This window comes from Lithobates pipiens, unplaced genomic scaffold (assembly GCF_037356315.1).
Source record: "Lithobates pipiens isolate NorthernLeopardFrog02 unplaced genomic scaffold, aLitPip1_a1.2 Scaffold_18, whole genome shotgun sequence".
Lineage (NCBI taxonomy): Eukaryota > Metazoa > Chordata > Amphibia > Anura > Ranidae > Lithobates > Lithobates pipiens.
This window is the reverse complement of record NW_027507758.1, coordinates 630,108,020-630,130,924: the sequence shown is the minus strand read 5'-3', so window position 1 is coordinate 630,130,924 and position 22,905 is coordinate 630,108,020. Positions and strand designations below refer to the sequence as shown.

Sequence of the window (22,905 nt, the reverse complement as noted above, 5' to 3'; positions counted from 1 at the left end):
ACCCTTTTTCTTCCCTGAAAAAGTGACCAATAAATGACTGGATCTCCTAAAGTCTTTCACCCTTTCTAAATAGACTAGGAGACAACGCCTGACATCTAAGAAATGAAATCTTTCCTCTTCCTTATTCTTAGGGTTCTGGCAAAAAGACGGGAGAATAATCTCCTGTGTTCTGTGAAATAATGAAGCCACCTTTGGCAAATAAAGAGGATCCTGAGTGAGGATTACCCTATCCTCTAGGATGCGCAAAAACGGCTCTTTAATCGACAGAGCCTGTATATCACTCACCCTCCTGGCCGTAGTGATAGCCAGGAGGAAGGCCAACTTAAATGACAAGAGTTTAACCGAAATTTGAGCCACCGGCTCAAAAGGCCCCCTTGTTAGGGCATCTAAAACCAGGGACAGATCCCATGGAGGGCAACTAACCGACCTAACTGGAACTACCCTTTCCCTGGCTGACAAAAATCTTTTTATTAGCGGCACCTGTCCTAGCTTCCTATCAAAAAACACGGACAGGGCTGCCACCTGGACCTTTAGGGTGCTAACTGCCAAACCCTGGTCCACCCCCTCCTGAAGGAAGTCTAGGATGGTAGGTATCATCTGGAGAGCCCCCTCCTTAGACTGTAGCCAGTGGGAGAAGACTTTCCAGACCTTTGCATAAATTTTTCTGGTGACGCCTTTCCTACTGAGGAGAAGAGTATCTATCACTTTTTCCGAACAGCCCCTGTCTCGGAGTATTTCCCTCTCAATAGCCATGCTGTCAGAGAGAGACGACCCGGGTCGGGGTGAAGGATTGGACCCTGACTGAGTAGGTCTCGTTGCACCGGCAGACGCAGTGGGGGAGCTATCGCGAGACTCTGAATGGTGGGAAACCAAACTCTCTTGGGCCACCAGGGTGCTATCAGTATCAGGTCTGACTCTGAGTAGGTTAATTTCTGTAGGACTCTGGGAAGGAGAACCAATGGGGGAAAGGCATAAGCCAGCCTGAAATCCCACACTTGTACAAGAGCGTCTATCCCTTCTGCTTCTTGATCCTTGTAAAGGGAGAAAAACCTGAGAACCTTCGTATTCTCCCGGGAAGCGAACAAATCTATTTCTGGTTTGCCAAAATTTCTGCACACCAGGAAGAAGATCTCTTTGTTCAATCCCCATTCCCCTTGAAGGATGGGCTGTCTGCTTAGAAAATCTGCTTGCAGATTGAGTGAGCCCTTTATATGAATCGCTGACAGTGAAAGTACCCTCTTTTCTGCTTTCACAAGGATCTGTTGTGCTAACCGTCTTAGCTTGTCTGACCTTGTCCCCCCTTGGTGGTTTAGGTATGCCACCGTAACCAGGTTGTCCGAGAGGACCTGAACCTCCTTGTCCTGCAGTTCCTCTCGGAAATAGTCTAGGGCTTTGCCTACTGCCAGAAGCTCCCTGAAGTTGGAAGACTCCCTGGCTTGGCTGTGGTTCCAGGACCCCTGGGTATATCGGTCTCCCAGATGAGCCCCCCAACCCCAAGCGCTGGCGTCCGTGGTTAAGACCAAAGGGTTTACCTGAGACCAGGGGCGACCATTCAACAAATTCTGTGGGTCGAGCCACCACCGCAGAGAACGAGATACCTCCTCTGTGATGGCTACTCTGTTCTCTAATGTTTCTCTTTTTCCTCCCCATGAGGCAAGTAGAAAAGCCTGAAGCTCCCGAGAATGGAGTTGTGCCCAAGTTACTGCCGGAATGCAGGCCGTCATGAGACCCAGCAGTCTCATTATACATCTCAGAGAGGCTTCTCCTCTTTCGAGAAGGGTGACAACCGCATTCTGGACCTTCGTTACCTTCTCTGTTGGTAAGAATACCTTCTGTGCCTGCGAGTCTAACAGGTAACCTAGGTATAGTTTGGACTGAGATGGAGTCAGTGAGGACTTCTCCCGACTGACCATCCAGCCCAAAGTCTCCAGAGTTTCTAACACGATGTCTCTGTCTATTACTGCTTGCCTCTGGTCCACACTGTAGATCAGCAAGTCGTCCAGATAGGGTATTAACCCTATCCCCTGCAGGTGTAGGTATGCTACTACTTCGGCTAACACCTTTGTGAATATCCTTGGACTTGCCGCCAGCCCAAAGGGAAGAGCCCTGAACTGCCAGTGTTGTATCCTCTGCTGTATGCAAACTGCGAAGCGTAGGTACTTCTGGTGTTCGGGAGCAATGGGTACGTGTAGATAAGCGTCTTTTAGGTCCAGGGTGACCATAAAGACTCCTCTCTGCAGATGCTTTCTTACTGAGTATATACTCTCCATCCTGAATCTTTTGTGAAGCAGGTAACGGTTGAGTCTTCTCAAATTTATTATCAACCGAAATTTTCCTGAGGGTTTTGGAACCACAAATACGTGTGAGTAAAAACCCTGGGTAAGCTGATTGGTTGGTACTGGAGTAATAACCCTTTGCTCTGCTAGCTCCTTTAGATTTTTCAGTAACCCTTCTGCCTTGGTTGGGTCCCTGGGAGGAAAAGTAACCAGAAATTCCTGTGGGGGATGAGTCTGAAATTCCAGTCTGTACCCCACTTCTAAAAGGTTTAAAATGTACGGACTCTGCGTAATCCTTTCCCACTGTGGAAGGAAATCGCTGAGTCTTGCGCCTACCTTTACGGTGGCGTCATTTGCCTTCTTTCTGAGAGGCTCCGGAGCTGGAGAAAAGAATTGCACTTTTTTCTTTTCCTTTTCCCAAGTTCCATTTCCTCCTTTGTTCAGCTTTCCCCTTATGATGGGTCTTTGAATAGGGGCCTCGAAAAAATTTCTTACCCCTTTCCTTCTTGGGCCTTACAGGAAATTTCTTGCCTTTCTCCGTAGATCGAGACAAAACCTGATCTAGGCCTGAACCAAACAGCAAGGAACCTTCAAAGGGGATGCCGCATAGGCGAGACTTGGAAGTAAAATCCCCATCCCAGGTCTTGACCCATAGAGCTCTCCTGGCAGAGTTCAAAAGTGCTGCTGCTTTAGCTGTGGTCCTAACAGTCTCTACTGCTGCATCTGCCACATATGCTACTGCTCGACTGATTACCTCCAGCGAGTCTACGATCTCTTTAGCCTCCCTACAGCGGGAAACATGATCCATTAATTTGCCAAGCCAGGTATCAGCATTTCTGGCTACACAGGCGGAAGCTAGGGCAGGCGCCATTGCTGCCGCATTCGCCTCCCAGGCTCTTTTGAGTAAAGTTTCCGACTTTCTATCCATCTGATCCTGGATATTTCCGGAATCTTCAAAGGATAAATCGGACCTCTTAGATACCTGCGCTAAGGCTGCATCCAAGCGAGGAGCTTTAAAAATTTTTTCCTCCTCCTCATCTTTAAAGGGACACCTCCTTTTCCAAGCTTTCAGTTTGAGAAGCTTGCGTTCAGGTTCCTTCCATTCTCTGAGGATTATCTCCTTCAGAGACTGGTGGATGGGAAAGGTTCTGGACTGTAACCTTCCTAAACCTCTATATACTCTATCCTGAGCTGAGACTTGAGCAGAGGGAACCTGAATATCTTCTGAGGTGTAAATGGCTTTTAATAAACCTTCCATGTCCTCACTCGAGAACAAAAAACCCCCAAGCTTAGCCTCCCCCTGGCTATCTTGGTCTGAATCTTCCTCTCCAGAACTACAATCTGGGACCTGGCCTTCCTCCACCTCCGATAATAGGGAAACTTGGCCCTGGGAACTTTCCGCATAAGATGTGGAAAAGTTTTCCCGTAACTGAGGAGTCTCTCTCTCTGATGGTACTTCCTCCAAACCCTTCACAAGGGTGGATTGAAAAGATTGAAGGGTAGCCAACATTTCTGCTTGTAAGGCCCTACATTCTTTCACGACCTGAGCGGTCTCCTTGCCTGCGAGTTTGATGATACAACGATCGCAGAAAGGTTTGGAGTGGTCTGGTGCTAACTTAGAGTTACAATAACCACAACGTCTGGACTTTGAAGTAACCTTCCCCTTAGACCTAGCAGCTGACCCCTGGGCAGAGCTTTCGGTCCCTGGGAATAGTCAAAAAATAGACAATTTAGCTACACAAGTCCTAAAAGGGGCACAGGAGCTCTTCCCAGAGAACCCTGCCCCTAAATAAAGTTGGATCACTCACCCCCAGTGGCGACCTCAACGACTGTCTGCTCAGACGGACCTTCCTCTTCCATGGCGATTTGCTGCCCTGCAGGATCGCTGGATCAGGTCTCGAGCGTCCCCTTGTTGTCTCTTTTTTCCAAGTGCCGGAAAAGCGTCTTGCCGTGCGAGGAGACAGGGTGTATCACAGCACCCCCGTTCTATTTGAAAAACGCGCCGATCGCCGCCATCTTAAGGAGGTCCGCCGCCCGGAAATGACGTACGGCCTCTTCCGGTCCTGCGCACTGAGGGTGGAACGCACGCCGGTGCGTCCAGCTGTCCCACTCCGGAACTCGATACCCGGAAGCGACGCCCCTGGACTTCCGGACATGCGCTGTGGCGTTGGAACGCACGCCAACCGCGTTCCGCATAGGGAAAAGGCATCACCTCACCACTCCACCAACGAAAGTGCAGGTAAGCCAAGACAACAGGGGAATAGCCTACTGGGACAACTCCCCTGTCCCACGAGGCTCATACAAGGCTCCCTAAGGAGACCTTGAGTGAGGAATACCCCCCAAGATTTCTCCTGGGGGTATACAAGGGAGCACCACAGACCCTGTCTGTTTAAGTCCCAGGAAAGGAACCTCACGAGAAAAACACGGGGTCCCAGACCCCAAAGAAAAAACTTTAGAAAGAAACTTGGTTTCGCTGCCATCCTGTGGGAAACACAATCAAGAACTGAGGGTCTGAGGGAGGGGTGGGGACTTTTAAATTTGTTGTTGATTGTGTTTCCTGTCAGGTGGACCAGTCATCTCTCAGGTGTGCCGTCCTGGAAGATGACTGGAGAAAACATTTTCTTTCCTCAGTTTAGGCCGATACGTATTCTTCTACATATTTTTGGTTAAAAAAAAAAACGCAATTAGCGATTATTGATTGGTTTGTGCAAAAGTTATAGCGTTTACAAAATAGGGGATAGTTTTATAGCATTTTTATTAATATATTTTTTTTTTTACTAGTAATGGCGGCGATCAGCAATTTTTATTGTGACCGCGACATTATGGCGGACACATCAGACTTTTTCGACACATTTTTGGGACCATTGTCATCTATACAGCAATCACTGCTATTTAAAGAGGAAGTAAACTTTCCCACTCTGATGCTTCTTTTCATTTAGTCCATTATAATAAGTAATTATCAGACTATAGCCACTGTAATCCAGCCCAAATCGCATATTACTTACTGTTTAAAGAAACCTAAAAAAACTTGTTTCCAGGGGATAGGCAGCGCCATCTTAAGTATTGTTTTCTGAGTCCACAGTGGAGTCTATTTCCGCCCTTACATTGACCACTTCCTGTACTGTTAACCAAGCCTCCCTCGTTTCTATGGCAACCCTGCTTCCCTGTCCATAGCTTACTTGTTTATGGTATAGTATTTACTTGTGCCGATGTCTAATGTTTCCCTTTGTCAGACTTATCAGCTTCAGCTAATAAGACTGCAGTAATGGCCAAGTTTAGACTGTATGTGAGGTCACATGGTCACATGGTGTGTAGGAGGAAGCTCTGAGTAATTAGCAGAGTTCAGTGTTGTGCCGTAGGAAGTCCTGATAACAGATAGATAAGACATAGAGAGTGTGCCTTAAATCAGGGGAGATCTGGGCATGCTCAGTGACTTCATTCTACAGAACAACAAGGATTACAACAATACTAAGCAAGTAAGGAGATATCTACAAGCAGTGTTCATTAGGGTTTTTTATGCTGATTTACATGGGACAAAGTTGTGGGGGAGGGTTTACAACCACTTTAAATGCACGGATTCCTGTGTAAATGACACTGGCAGTGAAGGAGTTAACCACTAGGGGGCGGTGTAGGTGTTATGTATGACATTATGTGTTTTTTTTTTTATTGTAGGGGGGCGTGGCCTGGCATGTGACGTCACTGATCGTCCTTCCCTATAAAAGGGAACAGACCATCGGTGACAGCCACACAGGGAAGCACGGGGAGAGGTTTGTTTACACAGACCTCTCCTCGTTCTTCAGCTCTGTGACCCGTTCGCGGGACACCAGCGGCGATCGGGTCCGCTGGTCCCGCGGCCACGGAGTTCAGGACCGGGTCTGTATTCTGATACATTTCTTTGGTAAAAATAACGTACTTATGTGTTCCACACATCAGTGTATATTATTTAGTCTGTAAGAAAGTTATAGAGTCTACAAGCTATGGGATATATCTGAAAACCGATCAATCCTGATGTGTATGATTCTGTCCGCCTACAACTCTAGAAGAAAGCGCTAGCTCTCGAGCAGCACCACCAGAGAAGAAGTCTCCCCTCCATCCAGGTAAGGTACTGGTATGGAGTGCAAATGCTGTTATTGGGGGAACAACCAAAGCAGGAGTGGACAGCTGAGTCTGGGCAGAGATGCACTGGGATGAGAGCTACAGAGCCCTCCGGTGATATGTAGACCAAGTGTGCCCATGGACAGAAGATGACAGCCCCAAGGAAGGCTTTGACTACGGTGGCTGGTCTGGGACTGTTGTACTGGAGGCTGTCCAAGGACCCTGACTTTGGGAATGATCTGGAGTGGCGTTTGGAGGAAATAATGGAATATAGAGAGCGGAGACTGAATGTCTTGGAAATGCTCTGGGCACAGGAAGATTTGGAGTTTCTGGTTGCTCAGGAATGGGAGCTGGAGATCGCCTACAGACAGCTGGCAGACTCCACTCAGCAGCAGGGCCTGGTACTATGCAGACGTGCCAGCCGACAGGCCCGAAATCACGGCGGAAGTATCGGCAACGGGGCAGAGTAACAGTGTGCGTCGCTCACCTCCACCTCCAGCTATGGAAGCAGAGCTCTTATGGCGGATGCATCAAGTTTTAACTCATCTGGATGAACCTGTTTCTGCACAAGATGAGGTTGGATGGAGGAATGTGCCTGTCCGGCAGCATGCCAGAGAATGGGCAGTGGAAACTCCGGAGATTGCCGTCCCCAAATCTGAAGTGCCGACAACAGGGCAGAGCCCTGCCAACCTTTGCCCAGCACCAATAGCATGTTCTGGGTTCCACGGACAGGAGATGGTGAACCTCTATCCCCAGACACCAGTTCCAGAGACTGGTAATTTAACAGACTTGACTGCTGAGGAACAACAACCTAGTAAACCTCCAGCAGAAGATACACAATATTTAGAGGTGGCAGGCAGGGGCAACACTGCAACTGGTATCGAGGTGATCGGGGGACACAATAACTGGTGTCGAGGTGATCGGGGGACACGATAACTGGTGTCGAGGTGATCGGGGGACACGATAAATGGTGTCGAGTCGATCGGGGGGACGCGATAACTGGTGTGGAGGCGATTGGGGGGACACGATAATTGGTGTGGAGGTGATCGGGGGGGACACGATAACTGGTGTGGAGGTGATCGGGGGGGACACGATAACTGGTGTGGAGGTGATCGGGGGACACAATAACTGGTGTGCAGGTGATCGGGGGACACAATAACTGGTGTCGAGGTGATCGGGGGACACGATAACTGGTGTGTTTATAGCCCAGAATAAATAAAACATCTTCTATATCATCATATATCACTAAATTCATACCAAACTTTATTTATAATCATCAATAACTAGTAAAACAACATAAAAATACTATAAAGATGCATAAAACAGATGAATCAAAAGCAAACAGCTCAATATAAATATTCTGTCCAGCGGGAGCAACTGTATTCAGCTGAAAAATCCTTTTTGATTCCCATCTGGACATCTCTTTTGATAAAATTCCCCTCGTGGTACAGATCATAAATCCCCTCATTGTAATATACGGGGATATTCTACATTTCCACACTATATATGTGTGTATCATCATCTGCTGGAGATAAAAGACATCACAGTGACTATGGAGGAAGAGGACGGACATGACGGGGGGTTACTGGGTGTAAATAGAAAATAAGATCTTATTACCTCCTCTGCTGCCATTTTCTAGCAATAGCTCCTCTCTGCTGCCTCAGGAACATCCTTTGTCCTCTCTGTAGCTGACATCACTTCCTGTCTGTCTCCCATAGAGACTTCCTGTCTGGTTAGAGGTGAGATCACCACCTTGTGGAGCTCAGAGGAACTGCAACTCCAAGAAACATCTCATAGAGTGAACACAGCCTTGTGCTGTGTGTGTATGTTAGGGATGGGCTTTATGTTCGAGTCGAACATGAGTTCGACTTGAACATTGGCTGTTCTCCTGTTCGCCGAACAGCAAACAATTTTGGGTGTTCGCGGCAAATTCATAAGTCTATGGGAGAAATCAAAAGTGATCATTTTAAAGGCTTATATGCATGGTATTGTCATAAAAAGGTTTTTGGGGACCCGGGTCCTGCCCCAGGGGACATGTATCAGTGCAAAAAAAAGTTTTAAAAACGTCAGTTTTTGAGGGTAATGTTGAGGGCATGTGACCTGGTACGGTTCAGGAGGGGGGCATTCTCTTGTTCCCCCCTCTTTTCCTGCAGCCTGCCAGGTTGCGTGCTTGGATAAGGGTCTGGTATGGACTTTTGGGGGGACGCCACGCCATTTTTTTTTTTTTATTTTGGTTCGGGGTTCCCCGGTGGGGAAATCCCATGTTGTTTTTATCAATGAACTTTTGTGTGTATTGTCGGACTGAAAATTCATTATAGCCACAAGTAGTTTTAAATTACTTTTTTTCCTTTAGAAATTTCATTTTGTTGTCAGACTGTTCTAAACGCGGGAAACATGCTCCCCTTTACAGGCATGCTATAGACACCCCCCAGGTATGAAGTCTAAAGGAATATTTGACTTTTTTTTCCCTTTAAGCATTATTAAAATCACTGCTCCCGAAAAAAAACTTTTTCTTGCACTGACACATGTCCCCTGGGGTAGGTCCCGGCTCCCCAAACACTTTTTATGACAATACCATGCATATAAGCCTTTAAAATGAACACTTTTGATTATTCATGTTCGTGTCCCATAGACTTTAATGGTGTTCACATTCACATTCACAAAGAGCCCCAGCCGAGAGTAAAGGGTGGAAATGGCTCCTGATCCCCAGATTTGGGCAATTATGTCACCAATATAAATAGAATAAAACCCGCGCTATGTGTAACAACTCAAATACCTACAGAAACAACTTATACCGGACTGCTGCTGTAACAAAGGTAAGTGTTCCCTTTATCAACTAGAAGAGCATTATGTGTCACAGCGCTGCCCTATTGTGTGTGCACATAAATCATCACAAATACACTACAATATGTGGAGACATTCATATATAAAGTGCTAGGGGCTCAAATAATATTCTCTGCGGATCTACTGCTTCCACTTTACAACTACTTCACTGATCTTATGGTTTTTATCAATAAATGAAGTAAACTGAGCCATGTGCAAATTCATATACAACATTGGGGGGTTTGTTTACTAAAGGCAAATCCACTTTGCACTAAAGGGCACTTGGAAGTGCAGTAGATCTGTAGATCCAAGGGGGACATGCAAGGAAAATAAAAAAAACAGCATTTTTGCTTGTACATAATTGGATGATAAAAACAGCAGAGCTTCCCCCGATTATAGATTTTCCCATTAGATTTACAGTGACTGCACTTCCAAGTAGACTTTCAAGTGCACTTGTAGTGCAGAGTGGATTTGCCTTTTCCTGCAGGTCCACTGCTTCCACTTTACAACTACTTCTCTCATAATATGTGCTGCTATATTAAATAAACTTAAAATCTGTGCAAATTCATGTAACCATATAATATTTTATTCTCAATATAGTCTTCTCTGCAAGTCCACTGCTTCCACTTTGCATCTACTTCAACAAACTTTTTGTGGTCAAAAAAATCCACCAACCAATGAAAAGTTGATAAGGTGTAAAGTTCTCGGAGCTCCAATCTGTGGCAGCTGTAGTGTAGCCACGCCTTCTTCCTCCTTTTACACACGTGATGGTGAGGGCGCCCCCTTAGTGGTGCTTCCCCACTCACCAGAGCAATATGACTCCCAGCTTTTCATCTACCAGAGTCACCAATAGTGATGGACGAACTTCTGACGGGACGTTTTGCGAACGCGGACCGCGAACGCGGCCGATAGTTTGCGAACCGGAAAGTTCACGGCGGGCCCTATTGACTTCAATGGGAGGCGAACTTCGCAAACCTACAGGTCAAATTTGCAGCCACAAAATAATTACTAGCTGTGCAAACATAGTCCCACCACATGGCCAATGACATAACACATGTATGAGGTGAATCTGGGATCGACAACTACAAGCATTCTTTTTTTATATGGGAAATTGTTGTGACAATTCAGGACTGTGGAGCGCATGAAGGCAATGGAGGAGAGGGAAGGTCAGGGACCAGGGTAGGCAAAGAAGAGGGTGCAGGAGATGATCACCAGCAGCGTGACATACAGCAATGACACCTGCAACGTGATAGAGTCATCTGACAACAGCCCCGTGATAGAGAGCACTGACATCAGCAGCCTGACATAAAGCGCTCACACCAGCACCATGATATACAGCACTGACAGCAGCACTGTGATAGAGAGCACTGACATCAGCAGCTTCACATAAAGCACTCACACCAGCACCGTGATATACAGCACTGACAGCAGCACCGTGATAGAGAGCACTGACATCAGCACCGTGACATAAAGCACTCACATCAGCACCGTGATATACAGCACTGACAGCAGCACCGTGATAGAGAGCACTGACATCAGCACCGTGATATACAGCACTGACACCTGCACCGTAAGCAGCCCCAGGAGGAAGTCAGCATAGCACAGGGATGGTGGGAGCTCCTCATAATAAGCAGCCCCAGGAGGATGTCAGCATAGCACAGGGATGGTGGGAGCCCCTCATAATAAGCAGCCCCAGGAGGATGTCAGCATAGCACAGGGATGGTGGGAGCCCCTCATAATAAGCAGCCCCAGGAGTAAGTCAGCACAGCACAGGGATGGTGGGAGCCCCTCATAATAAGCAGCCCCAGGAGTAAGTCAGCACAGCACAGGGATGGTGGGAGCCCCTCATAATGAGCATAGCACAGGGATGGTGGGAGCACCTCAAAATATGCACAGCAGAGGTACAGCCCCAGGAGGAAGTCAGCACAGCACAGGGATGGTGGGAGCCCCTCATAATATGCACAGCAGAGGAACAGCCCCAGGAGGATGTCAGCACAGCACAGGGATGGTGGGAGCCCCTCATAATATGCACAGCAGAGGAACAGCCCCAGGAGGATGTCAGCACAGCACAGGGATGGTGGGAGCCCCTCATAATAAGCAGCCCCAGTAGAAATATGACACCGCTCAACCTCTTCAAAGAGGAGGATACGGGCATATAGTACGGTGTGCTTTTTTTGGACAAGGAAGTGAGCCAAATGAAGAAAGAAGGTCTCTGTGCTTGATTAAAAAAATTGTTTATAGACATATACATGGTCTACTGGTCACATGTGTTGAATTCCTCCGAGATCCATGCCTCATTCATTTTTAGAAATGTGAGGTAGTTAACACTGTCGTGAGCTAGGCGAGTACGCTTATCGGTCACGATCCCCCCTGCTGCGCTGAACGTCCTTTCGGACAGGACACTGGATGAGGGGCAAGCCAACAGTTCGATTGCAAATTGGGCAAGCTCTGGCCAGAGGTCAAGCCTGCCCACCCAGTAGTCCCGGGGTTCATCACTCCTCAGAGCGTCCACATCGGCCGTTAACTTGATGTAGTCGGACACCTGACGGTCTAGGCGTTCCCTGATGCTGGATCCCGATGACACCTGTCGATGGGTCGGGTGAAAGAATGACCTCATATCCGAAGTCACCAACACATCTTCAAACCGGCCTCTTCTTGCAGGCGCTGTTGGATTGGTACCCGCAACTCCTTCTCTGGGAGTGGGAATTGCTCCTCTGCCAGCGCACGCAAAAGCAGAATGCAGCATTTCTCGAAGCAAGGCCTGGAAGTGCTGCATTTTGACAGCCCTCTGTGACGGCGGTAGCATTTCCGCCATTTTGTGTTTGTACCGGGGGTCTAAGTACGTTGCCACCCAGTACTGGTCCTTGACCCTTATGCTTTTTATACGGGGGTCCCTATTAAAACACTGGAGCATGAAGGCCCCCATTTGCACTAAAGTGGAAGCGGTGTGGTGGCCTGGCTCCTGCTCATCATCCAGGATAATGTCGTCCTCTTCATTCTCCTCTCCCCATCCACGCACAACAGGGATCCCAGAAAGGTTTAAAGCATGCTCTTCTTGCTCCTCCTCATCCGCCCCGGCACCATCCTCCTCTGACTCCTCTTCAGACTCCTGCTGTTCACTTGTCTCAGATAGAGTAGCCCCCCCTGGGAATTCATCCAGCATTGCGACTTCATCATCTTCCCGCTCCTGCTACTCCACAGCTTGATCAATGACACGACGTAATGCACACTCCATAAAGAAGGCATAAGGTACCATGTCACTGATGGCGCCGTGGCTGCGATTGACCAGTTTGGTGATCTCCTCAAATGGGCGCAGAAGTCTGCATGTGTCGCACATAAACAGGCACTGGCGCGGTGAAAAAAAACCCAGCTCCCCAGAACCGGTTCTGCCGCAGAGTTCATACAGGTAGACGTTAACTGCACATTTCTGCTGGAGCAGCCTATCAAGCATATAGAAGGTTGAGCTCCATCGCGTCGGGCAATCGCAAATAAGACATCTGACCGGCAGATTGTGTCGCCGCTGAATGTCAGCAAGGCGAGCCATGGCCGTGTAAGATCTTCTGAAATGGGCCGAGATTTTCCTTGCCTGCCGCAAGATGTCCTGGACCCCAGGGTATTTGACAAGGAATCGCTGCACGACCAAGTTTAAGACGTGTGCCATGCATGGCACGTGCGTGATTTTGCCTTATTTCAATACGCTAAGCAGATTGGCACCGTTGTCACACACCACTTTACCAACTGTCAAATTGAGCGGTGTTAGCCACTGATCTGCCTATGAACGCAAAGCTGAAAGGAGTGCCGGGCCAGTGTGGCTCTTGGCTTCCAGGTACAACAGACGCAGCACGGCATGGCAACGTCTCACCTGGCATGTCAAATAGGTTTTGGGGAGCTTGGGCGGCGCAGCGGAAGAGACGCTAGCAGCGGAAAAGGAGGAGTCAGCTGAGGAGGAGAGGGAGGAGGATGGAGTAGGAGGAGGAGGAGAAGAAGAGTCAGGCCTGCATGCAATCCGTGGCGGTAAAACCAAATCTACACGGGTGCCACGGGTTACATGCTTGACGGCCGTCAGAAGGTTCACCCAGTGGGCAGTAAAAGTGATATACCTTCCCTGCCCCTGTTTGCTAGACCACGTGTCTGTGGTCAGATGTATCTTGGCACCGACACTGTGTGCCAGAGATACATTCACTTGCCGCTGAACATACTTCCTTCCTGGGACCTTCCATTGTGGTGTTCCAATGGCCACGAATTTGCGAAAGGCCTCCGAGTCCACCAGTTTATATGGCAGTAGTTGGCGGGCTATCAGTTCTGACAAGCCAGCCGTCAACCGTTGGACAAGAGGGTTATCCGGCGTCATCATTTTTTTACGCTCGAACATTAGGCCCACGGAAGCCTGCCTTTTTGCAGAAAACCGTGAGCTTGGCGTGATGGAAGGTGGAGTGGAGGACAATTGTGAGGAGAGAGGAGAAGGGGAATTAGAAGACGAGGCTGGACGGTGAGAGCCTGGAGTGTGGCTTTATGTGTTCCGTTGCTCCCACTGGGCTCGGTGATGGCTGCTCATGTGCCTTCTTAAGGCGGTCGTCCCTAGGTGAGTGTTGGGCTTACCACGACTAATGCATTGACTGCAAAGGTTGCAAATGGCAACACTATTGTCAGCAGTGGACACGTTAAAAAAAGCCCACACTGCGGAGCCATGTGCCTGTTTCCTGGGAGCGCCAGATGTGACCGTACATGGTCGATGACTCGTTCCTGATACATTTGCAGTCTGCTTTGTCCCTCCTGTGCAATGTAAGTTATTCCTGCTTCTCCTCCCTATCTCCCTCTGAACTCCCCTCCTCTTCCTCTCTTGTGGGCACCCACGTGACATCACTAGACACGTCATCATCAACGTCACCTTCCCCACCGCTATAAGTAGAGATCTCGGAGTAGGCAGCAACACCGGGGACCAACCTCCTCCTTGGGCTGATCTGGGTACTGTCGTCAGACTGCTGAGTAGCGGTTGTTGCTGCCTCCTCTTCCTGATCCAATACCAAGAGTGGCTGCGCATCAGAAATGTCTTGATATGGATCGGAAAATAATTCCTGTGACTCAAGCGGAAGGTATGTGGTGGTGGTGGTGTTGTTGGTGGTAGTGTCTTTGGGGGTGCACATAGCAGAGAGTGAAGAAGAGGGTGCAGATCGAGAGGATGATGAGGGTGCAGAAGAGTGAGGCTGAGCAAGCCACTCAACCAAGTCTGGTGCGTCCTTTAAAGTAATTGAACGCACCTTCTGCAACTTCCCACTTTGGCTCAAGCCTGTTGCTCCTGCCCTACCCCTACCACCCCTGCGGAAGGGCCTGCCTCTTCCTCTGCCTGTCATTTTTTAAATGACCCTGTGACAAAACTCTCAGTCCCTATACCGATGAAGGACTGCTGCAGTATAGGGCAGCGGTCAGCAGTAGTGCACCTCAACCCTATGTATTGTGGACCGATACCAGTCCTTATAGAATGGCAGACTGTACCTCACTCAACCCTATGTACCCTATACCTTACCAGTCCTTATAAGGACCTTTGTGGACCAAGTAGGTTGTGTGTGAGTGATTAGCAGACTGTACGTCAGTCCCTATACCGATGAAGGACTGCTGCAGTATAGGGCAGCGTTCAGCAGTAGTGCACCTCAACCCTACGTATTGTGGACCAATACCAGTCCTTATAGAATGGCAGACTGTACCTCACTCAACCCTATGTACTGTAGCACCCTAGACAGACCAAGTTACCGGTCCTTATAAGGACTTTTGTGGACCAAGTAGGTTGTGTGTGAGTGATTAGCAGACTGTACGTCAGTCCCTATAACGATGAAGGACTGCTGCAGTATAGGGCAGCGGTCAGCAGTAGTGCGCCACAACCATATGTATTGTGAACCAATACCAGTCCTTATAGAATAGCAGACTGTACCTCACTCAACCCTATGTACTGTAGTACCCTAGACAGACCAAGTTACCAGTCCTTATAAGGACTTTTGTGGACCAAGTAGGTTGTGTGTGAGTGATTAGCAGACTGTACGTCAGTCCCTATAACGATGAAGGACTGCTGCAGTATAGGGCAGCGGTCAGCAGTAGTGCACCTCAACCCTATGTATTGTGGGCCGATACCAGTCCTTATAGAATAGCAGACTGTACCTCACTCAACCCTATGTACTGTAGTACCCTAGACAGACCAAGTTACCAGTCCTTATAAGGACTTTTGTGGACCAAGTAGGTTGTGTGTGAGTGATTAGCAGACTGTACGTCAGTCCCTATACCGATGAAGGACTGCTGCAGTATAGGGCAGCGGTCAGCAGTAGTGCACCTCAACCCTATGTATTGTGGACCGATACCAGTCCTTATAGAATAGCAGACTGTACCTCACTCAACCCTATGTACTGTAGCACCCTAGACAGACCAAGTTACCAGTCCTTATAAGGAGCTTTGTGGAACAAGTGGGTTGTGAATGATTAGCAGACTGCAGCAGAAGGGCAGCAGTCAAGTATAATATTCTTTCTATATTTGGAAGAAAGAATATTATACGTGTATAAGCCTATTACCATACCACTGATACCAGTCCTGAAAAGAACCTTTGTGGAACTAATAGTAACAGCTACTGATTAAACTGACCCTCACTGCCTGACACACTGCTTCCTGCCTGTCCCTATATAAACTGACAAAACAGAGGCTACTGGAACAATAACTGGAATAGCACTTTTGTGGACCTGATAGTAACAGCTAATGACTAAACTGACTGTCCCTACAGCAGACACACCGTCCTGTCCCTTTCTCTAAACTGACAAAAGACACTCAGGCTGCTGCAACAATCAGTAGCACAGCAAACCTATATACACCTAACACCTATACCAGTCCTGAAAAGAACTTTTGTGTACCAAATAGCTAGCGATTTATCGCTCCCTGCTCCACACAGCAACCTCTCCCTATAGTGACAGAAGAAAGAATGTAAAATGGCCGCCGGATCGGGTGTATTTATAAGTTAGGGGGAATGTCCAAGTGTCCATGTGCTGTAATGTCTCAATTGGCTGTCCTGTACCCCATGATGGATGTGTCATCATAGGTCAAAGTTCTTTTACACAGTAAACGCGGAAGTCCGCCGGGCGAATGGCGCCAATAGTCCGCCGAACGAGCGGACCGCGAACAGCTGAAATTCGCTGCGAAACGACCGCCGGGCGAACCGTTCGGTCATCACTAGTCACCAACACCCTTCACACTCTCCTCACCTCCGATGGCAACCGAATCCTCCTCGCTCACTCCTGCAAGTCTGCTGCGCTTTCTGTCATCTCCCTCCTAGACTCCTCCGACCGCTGTTCCTGCAGGAGCTCCTCCTCTTCACACACACTCAGAGCTCCTCCTCTTCATACACGCTCAGAGCTCCGCCTCTTCATACACACTCAGAGCTCCGGCTCTTCATACACACTCAGAGCTCCTCCTCTTCATACACACTCAGAGCTCCACCTCTTCATACACACGCAGAGCTCTGCCACTTCATACATGCTCAGAGCTCCTCCTCTTCATACACACTAAGAGCTCCTCCTCTTCATTCACACTCAGAGCTCCGCCTCTTCATACACATGCAGAGCTCTGCCACTTCATACATGCTCAGAGCTCCTCCTCTTCATACACACTAAGAGCTCCTCCTCTTCATACACACTCAGAGCTCCGCCTCTTCATACACACTCAGAGCTCCTCCTCTTCATACACACTCAGGGAGGAGAGAAAGGGGACGGATATACAGTACATACACACAGCACAAGGCCGTGTTCACACTATGAGATGTTTCTTGGAGTTGCAGTTCCTCTGAGCTCCACAAGGTGGTGATCTCACCTCTACCCAGACAGGAAGTCTCTATGGAATACAGACAGGAAGTGATGTCAGATATAGAGAGGACGTCCCATTTGGAAGGACGTAGAGAGAAGACACTGTAGGATCTGGCGGCAGAGGAGGTAATATGTAGATTAACCCCTTCAGGAGGATTAGTTGATGATGAATATATCTTCCTTCCAAATCTGGCCATACATGGTTCAGTTTTATCGTTCATCCAGCGGGATGAGAGGAAAAAACTGAAGTGATTCCCCCTTCCGCATATTGGAGGGCGATGGGGAATCCTCCCCGCTGCACTATTGTATTCTGACAATGGGGGGCGCTCCTCGACTCTCAGAATACACAGATCAGTGATGAAGCTATTGGCTGCAGCCACTGATGGAGTGACTTTTATCCGGCAGTGACCACACATGGATGGAAATGTGACCGATCCCTGCTGAACCCGCTGTATTTCCATGTCTCTATGGTCACCATAAATGACTTCCTCCCCCCCCCCTCATCTCCTCCATTTATGTAAGTCATGCTGAGATCTTCTCCCATTGGCTGAGCAATATTCTCATTTGTCTCTTGCTATTCCTCGTCCTGCAGGCACTATATACTCTGAACAGAAATATATATACTATACCGCTTGCCCTATGTACTCTGCAAAAAATTGGGTTTTAAGTGTTGGTGGTGTAAGGGATCTTCCAGGGGTAGGGTGAGTTTGGACACAGTTCACAGCAGACTTGGAATTTATAAAGCAGACCTTGGCGTTTATTCGTGGTATAAACAGTCCAACAAACAAAAACATACGGCAACACCGTGCTTTTTAAGTACAACAGAAATAAAAGAAAACCTAGCCCGGCTGGGCGCTTACTAACAGGTTCTTCTCACCTATCTGACACTTATAAACACAGCGTCTTTCGCCTGGATATCGCAGGGAGGGTTTTAGCTCCAGCAGTGGCTGCGTTCGCAGCTTCCTTCAACACACAGATTGTTCATTCCCTGGTTGAGAGCGATCACCTGCAGGCCCAGCAGAGCCTTTACCTTCCCAGGCTAATTAGGATCAAAGCTCACCTGATCCAAAACCCAGAACTGGATCGGGGGGTGTGGAATGACAGGTCCCTCTACCAAACCTACCTGCCATTCCATATAAACCCAGGCCCGGCAAGATTAAATAACAACTCAGCAGCATATCGCTGCTGAGAAACTGATCCATCCTGGACTTACCATCTCACACTGTGTAGCAACCTAAGTGAGATGTACACCCCCTCGATCACTTCTCCAGTGACATGTCTACAGTGGTACCAGAACACTGTAAGCCCTCACAGTTACTCTTGGTGGGCGCAGGAATGAGCCCTGCTGTGAAATATTAGATCAAGAATTGTACATGAAATTTACACGCCCCTGTTAAACGGGGGCAGAAAAATTGGTCCTTAGGTGGTGGTGGTGGTGCCACAACACTGTAACCCCTCACAGATACTCTTGTTGGGCGCAGGAACAGGACCTGCTCTGAAATATTACATCGAGAATTGTAATTACAATACAGTTCAGCCATCATGCAGTTGCTACTACACTTCTGGCAGCACAGTGGTGTAGTGGTTAGCACTTTCACCTAGCAGCAATAGGGTCGTTGGTTCAAATCCCGACCACGACTCTATCTGCCTGGAGTATGCATGTTCTCCCAGTGCCTGCGTGGGTTTCCTCCGAGTACTCCGGTTTCCTCCCACACTCCAAAGACATGCAGGTAGGTTAATTACCTACTTGTCTAAAAAAAAAAAAAAAAAATTGGCCTTAATATGTGTATGTGTATGTCAATGTTGTATGTGTTTGTAAGCATGTCAGGACCTTACGGGGTAAAGGACCACACAAGCCGCAGATGGACTCTGGTGGCAAGAAAGCGCCCTGAGGCGATTCAGTTCGCATAGGTAGCGCTATACAAGTCACTAACTCACTTCTGCTGGTGTACACAGTACACAATGTAGTGCAGTTCCTACTACTTTTCTGTTGTAAACTTTACACAATACAGTGCAGCCGTAGTGCAGTTGCTACTACACTTCGAGTGGTGTACACAGTATCTTATACAGTGTGGTTTGGTGTTGCAAAACAAAATATACATAATGTCCGGAAGGCCACCAAGGAGAGGTAGACGCTCACAGGCCACTAAAAGAGGGCAAGCAGGCTCTGTGTGTACAGTCAACAGTGCTGGTCATGGGCACGGTGTATCCTCTGCAGGTGGCCGTGGGGCACGCTTGTCCTTTTTTTCTGCTACTAGCCGTGTTATTGAGCCAGAAGATGCAGAAGAGTTGGTGGAGTGGATAACAAAGCTGTCCTCATCCTCTGTTACCCAGGTTCAGAGTAGTTTGCCTTCCTATATAGCTGTCAAAGCAGCCTATTCCACCGGCTCCTTGTCCACAGTCACTCCTTCCGTAGCCCCACCATAATGCACGTAGTCCCCCGAACTATTCAACCTCAGTGTCGGGTACATGCTGCTGGAGGATGCATAGCGATCTGAAGGCTCCGATGTTGGTTCCCAGGTTGAAGAAAGGAGTAACATGAGCCTAGAGAGAGGGTGCCCAAGAAGGACAAGAAACTGGCAGTCATGTTCCCCCAGCATCAGCATACTGCCAAGTTTGCTCCAGTGACGTGGAGGGAGGGGATGATGAGGTCACTGACTCTACTTGGATGCCTGATAGAAGAGAGGAGGAGGAGGCGACACAACTTCAAGGAGGCAGGATGTCCAGAGGGCAGCCACCCTACTGCATCACACTGCAGAACTCCACAGGTGCAGAGCACTGCTGACTCCCTGCTGATTTTTGAAAAGTTCCTTGGTGTGGGCCTTTTTTGACACGTGTGCAGCAGATTGCACCATTGCTGTTTGCAACCAATGTGTGAAGCGGATCAAGTGTCCAGAACAGCAGCTGCTTGGGCACCACATGCTTGACCAGATATATGATGACCTCCCATGCAGACCATAGGCAACAGCACTTGAAAGACCCACATCAAAGAAAAAGGTCGACTCTTCTCCTTGATCATACCTCCAGTTCTCTCAAAAAACTGCACTGAGGAATGAAGGTATAGCAATAGGTGTCCCAAGTACTTGCAGCCAATCTGCTATCAGTACACCACCATCTGATTTTAGCATACAAATTTCCCTACCCCTGTTGCTAAACCGTAAAAAGAAATTCGGTCCCAGCCATCCACATGCTCAGCATCTACATGCTAACTTCGCCAAATTTCAGCTGGTAGACTCTGCCCCCTTTTGTGAATTTGTGGAATGTGCTGCACCTCAGTGGCAGGTTCCAAAACGCCATTTATTTTCATGGAAGGCCATTCCAGCTCTCTACTGGCATGTGGAAGGCAATGTTAAGGCCCCGTTGGACAGGGCGGTCAGCAGTAAGGTGCATATTACTTATCACTCATGGTCTAGCAGGCATGGGCAGGGACGTTACCTTTCCTTCACAGCACACTGGGTAACTCTGCACGGTGCACTGGCAGCTGGGAAGAATGCAGGACAGGGTTCAGTATTGTTGGCGCTTGTTCCTCCACCAGGCCTCCAAACTGCTAGTGGTGATTCTGCCACAGCTCTCTCCTCCACCCCCTCCTCTTCTTCTTCCTCTATGGCCTCTTCTGCAAATTTGTCCTCTAAACCAGTGGTACTCCATAAGCGTTCAAGGCAAAAATATGCCATGCCGTGCTTGAGTTGGTCTGCTTAAGGGACAGGAGCCACACTGGGGCAGAGATTCTGTCAGCTCTGCAGGGGCAGGCTCAGAGGTGGTTGACGCCATGCCAGGTTCAGCAAGGAATGGTTGTATGCGACAATGGCACCAACTTTCTCTCCACGCTCCAACAGGGCACTTGACCCATGTTCCATGTTTGGCACGCGTCCTGAATTTGGTGGTTCAGCAGTTCTTGAGCAAGTACCCAGGCCTTCAGGATCTCCTAAGGCAGGCCAGAAAAGTTTGTGGTCAATTCCACCGGTCATACAATGCCAGTGCTCACCTGACTGACAAAGGGAATGCCATCTGCCCACCAACCACCTCATTTGTGACATGCCTACCAGGTGGAACTCAATGTTGGCAATGCTGCAGCAGCTGCACAAGCAGCAGAGGGCCATTAATGAGTACCTGTGTGCGTATGGCACAAGGACAGGGTCAGGGGAGCTTGGCTTCTTTTCGCCATGTCAGTGGCTACTGATCAAGGACTCATGCACTGTCCTGTCAGGCCACGAGGATGGTGAGCAGAGACGATGCATGCACCAGTGATACTGTCCCTCTGCTCTTCCTGTGGGAGCACATGCTACGTGGAATAATGGACAGGATATTTGAGGCAGAACAGCGGGAGGAAGAGGAGGACTTCCTTACCTCTCAAGGCCCCCTTTATCCAGATAGTATTCCTGTGGGCCCGCCAAACACACGGGAAGAAGAGGATGAGGAGGATTGTGTCAGCATGGATGTGGAGGATTACACTCAGCAGCAGTCTTCAAGGTATGTTTTTCAGTCCCCAGAAACTCAAGAAGTTATACGTGGCTGGAAGGAGGTTGTTATGGATCATGTGATCCTTAGTGACCCAGAGGACTCAGAATCCAATGTCTCTGCAAACTTACGCTGCATGACCTCCCTGTTTCTACAAAGCCTGCAAAAGGACCCAAGGATTCATGGTATCAAGGAGAGGGATTATTACTGGCTGGCAACCCTTCTTGATCCTTGTTACACGGGTAAGGTTGCAGAACTCATCCTGCCTTCGCAGAGGGAGCAAAGAATGAAATATCTTCAGGCAGCCTTGAAGAAAGTTTTGTGCAATGCATTCTCAGACCCTAGGACGGTGATGGCGAACCTTGGCACTCCAGATGTTCTGGAACTAAATTTCCCATGATGCTCAACTACACTGCAGAGTGCTTGAACATCATGGGAAATGTAGTTCCAAAACATCTGGAGTGCCAAGGTTCGCCATCACTGCCCTAGGAGTTTACAATTTCCTTGTGCTGGACAATGTGTTGCTGAGGCTTCATTCAGTCAGAGGAAGAGCGGTAGAGACGGTGGCCATCTGACCAATGCCTTTAGACAATTTTTCAGTCCTCAGTGCCAAGGTCTGATCAGCTCAAGCAACCACAGTCAGTGTCTGCATTACATGGTGCAGGAATATCTAGGGGCAAGAGCAGACTTGGCGACCTTTCCAACAGAGCATCCACTAGGTTACTGGGTCTTGAGGATGGACCACTGGCCAGAACTTGCTCAATATGCAATTAAGCTACTGGCCTGTCCTGTATTCAGCATTCTTTCTAAACACACATTCAATGCTGCTGGAGGGTTTGTAATGGATCACAGAGTGCGCCTGTCCACAGACTCCGTTGATAGGCTCACATTTATAAAAATGAATCAGTCTTGGATCAGCAGCTATCAAGCAACCGATGCTGAGGTAACTGATTTTTCTATGGATGTGGGATCCCTTGAAGACTGCCTATGCTGAGTGAGTATCCTATTCCTCCTATGATGATGCTAGCTTCCAACAATATTTTGGTTTAGGGGGCAACCACCACTGCCTAAGGCCTAATTTTTCTGTCCCTGTTTAACATTACATTTTTTTTTATCTAATATTTTACAGCAGGGCCCGTTCCTGCACCCAACAACAGTATCTTTGAGTGGTTACAGTGTTGTGGCACCACCACCAAAGGCCCAATTTTTCTGCCCCTGACCCAGCAGCAGAAAAAAGGACAAGCATGGCCCACTGGCACCTGGAGAGAATGCACCATGTCCATTAACAGCACTTTAGACACAGAAGCTGCTTTCCTTTTTCCCTATTTTAGTGGCCTTTGAGTGACTGCCTCTTTTTGGTGGTCCTTCCGAACATGTGTATTGGGTTTTGCAGCACCACACTACACTGTACTGTGTACATC

General features: G+C 48.5%; 2 protein-coding genes across 2 annotated transcripts in view; one reads left to right on the top strand and one right to left on the bottom strand.

The window, feature by feature from the left end:
- The window catches only part of LOC143989683 (uncharacterized), a 32,658-nt gene extending 24,610 nt beyond the window's left edge, over positions 1-8,048 (bottom strand). The window contains exon 1 of the mRNA XM_077489951.1: positions 7,989-8,048. Coding sequence (XP_077346077.1) covers positions 7,989-8,003 — 15 coding nt within the window. The 5' untranslated portion in view covers positions 8,004-8,048. The remainder of the gene's footprint in view (positions 1-7,988) is intronic.
- Positions 8,049-17,079: 9,031 nt separating this feature from the next.
- Positions 17,080-22,905, top strand: part of LOC143989933 (uncharacterized) — a 359,732-nt gene continuing 353,906 nt past the window's right edge. The window contains exon 1 of the mRNA XM_077490205.1: positions 17,080-17,152. The gene's annotated coding sequence lies outside the window, so the exon portion shown is untranslated. The remainder of the gene's footprint in view (positions 17,153-22,905) is intronic.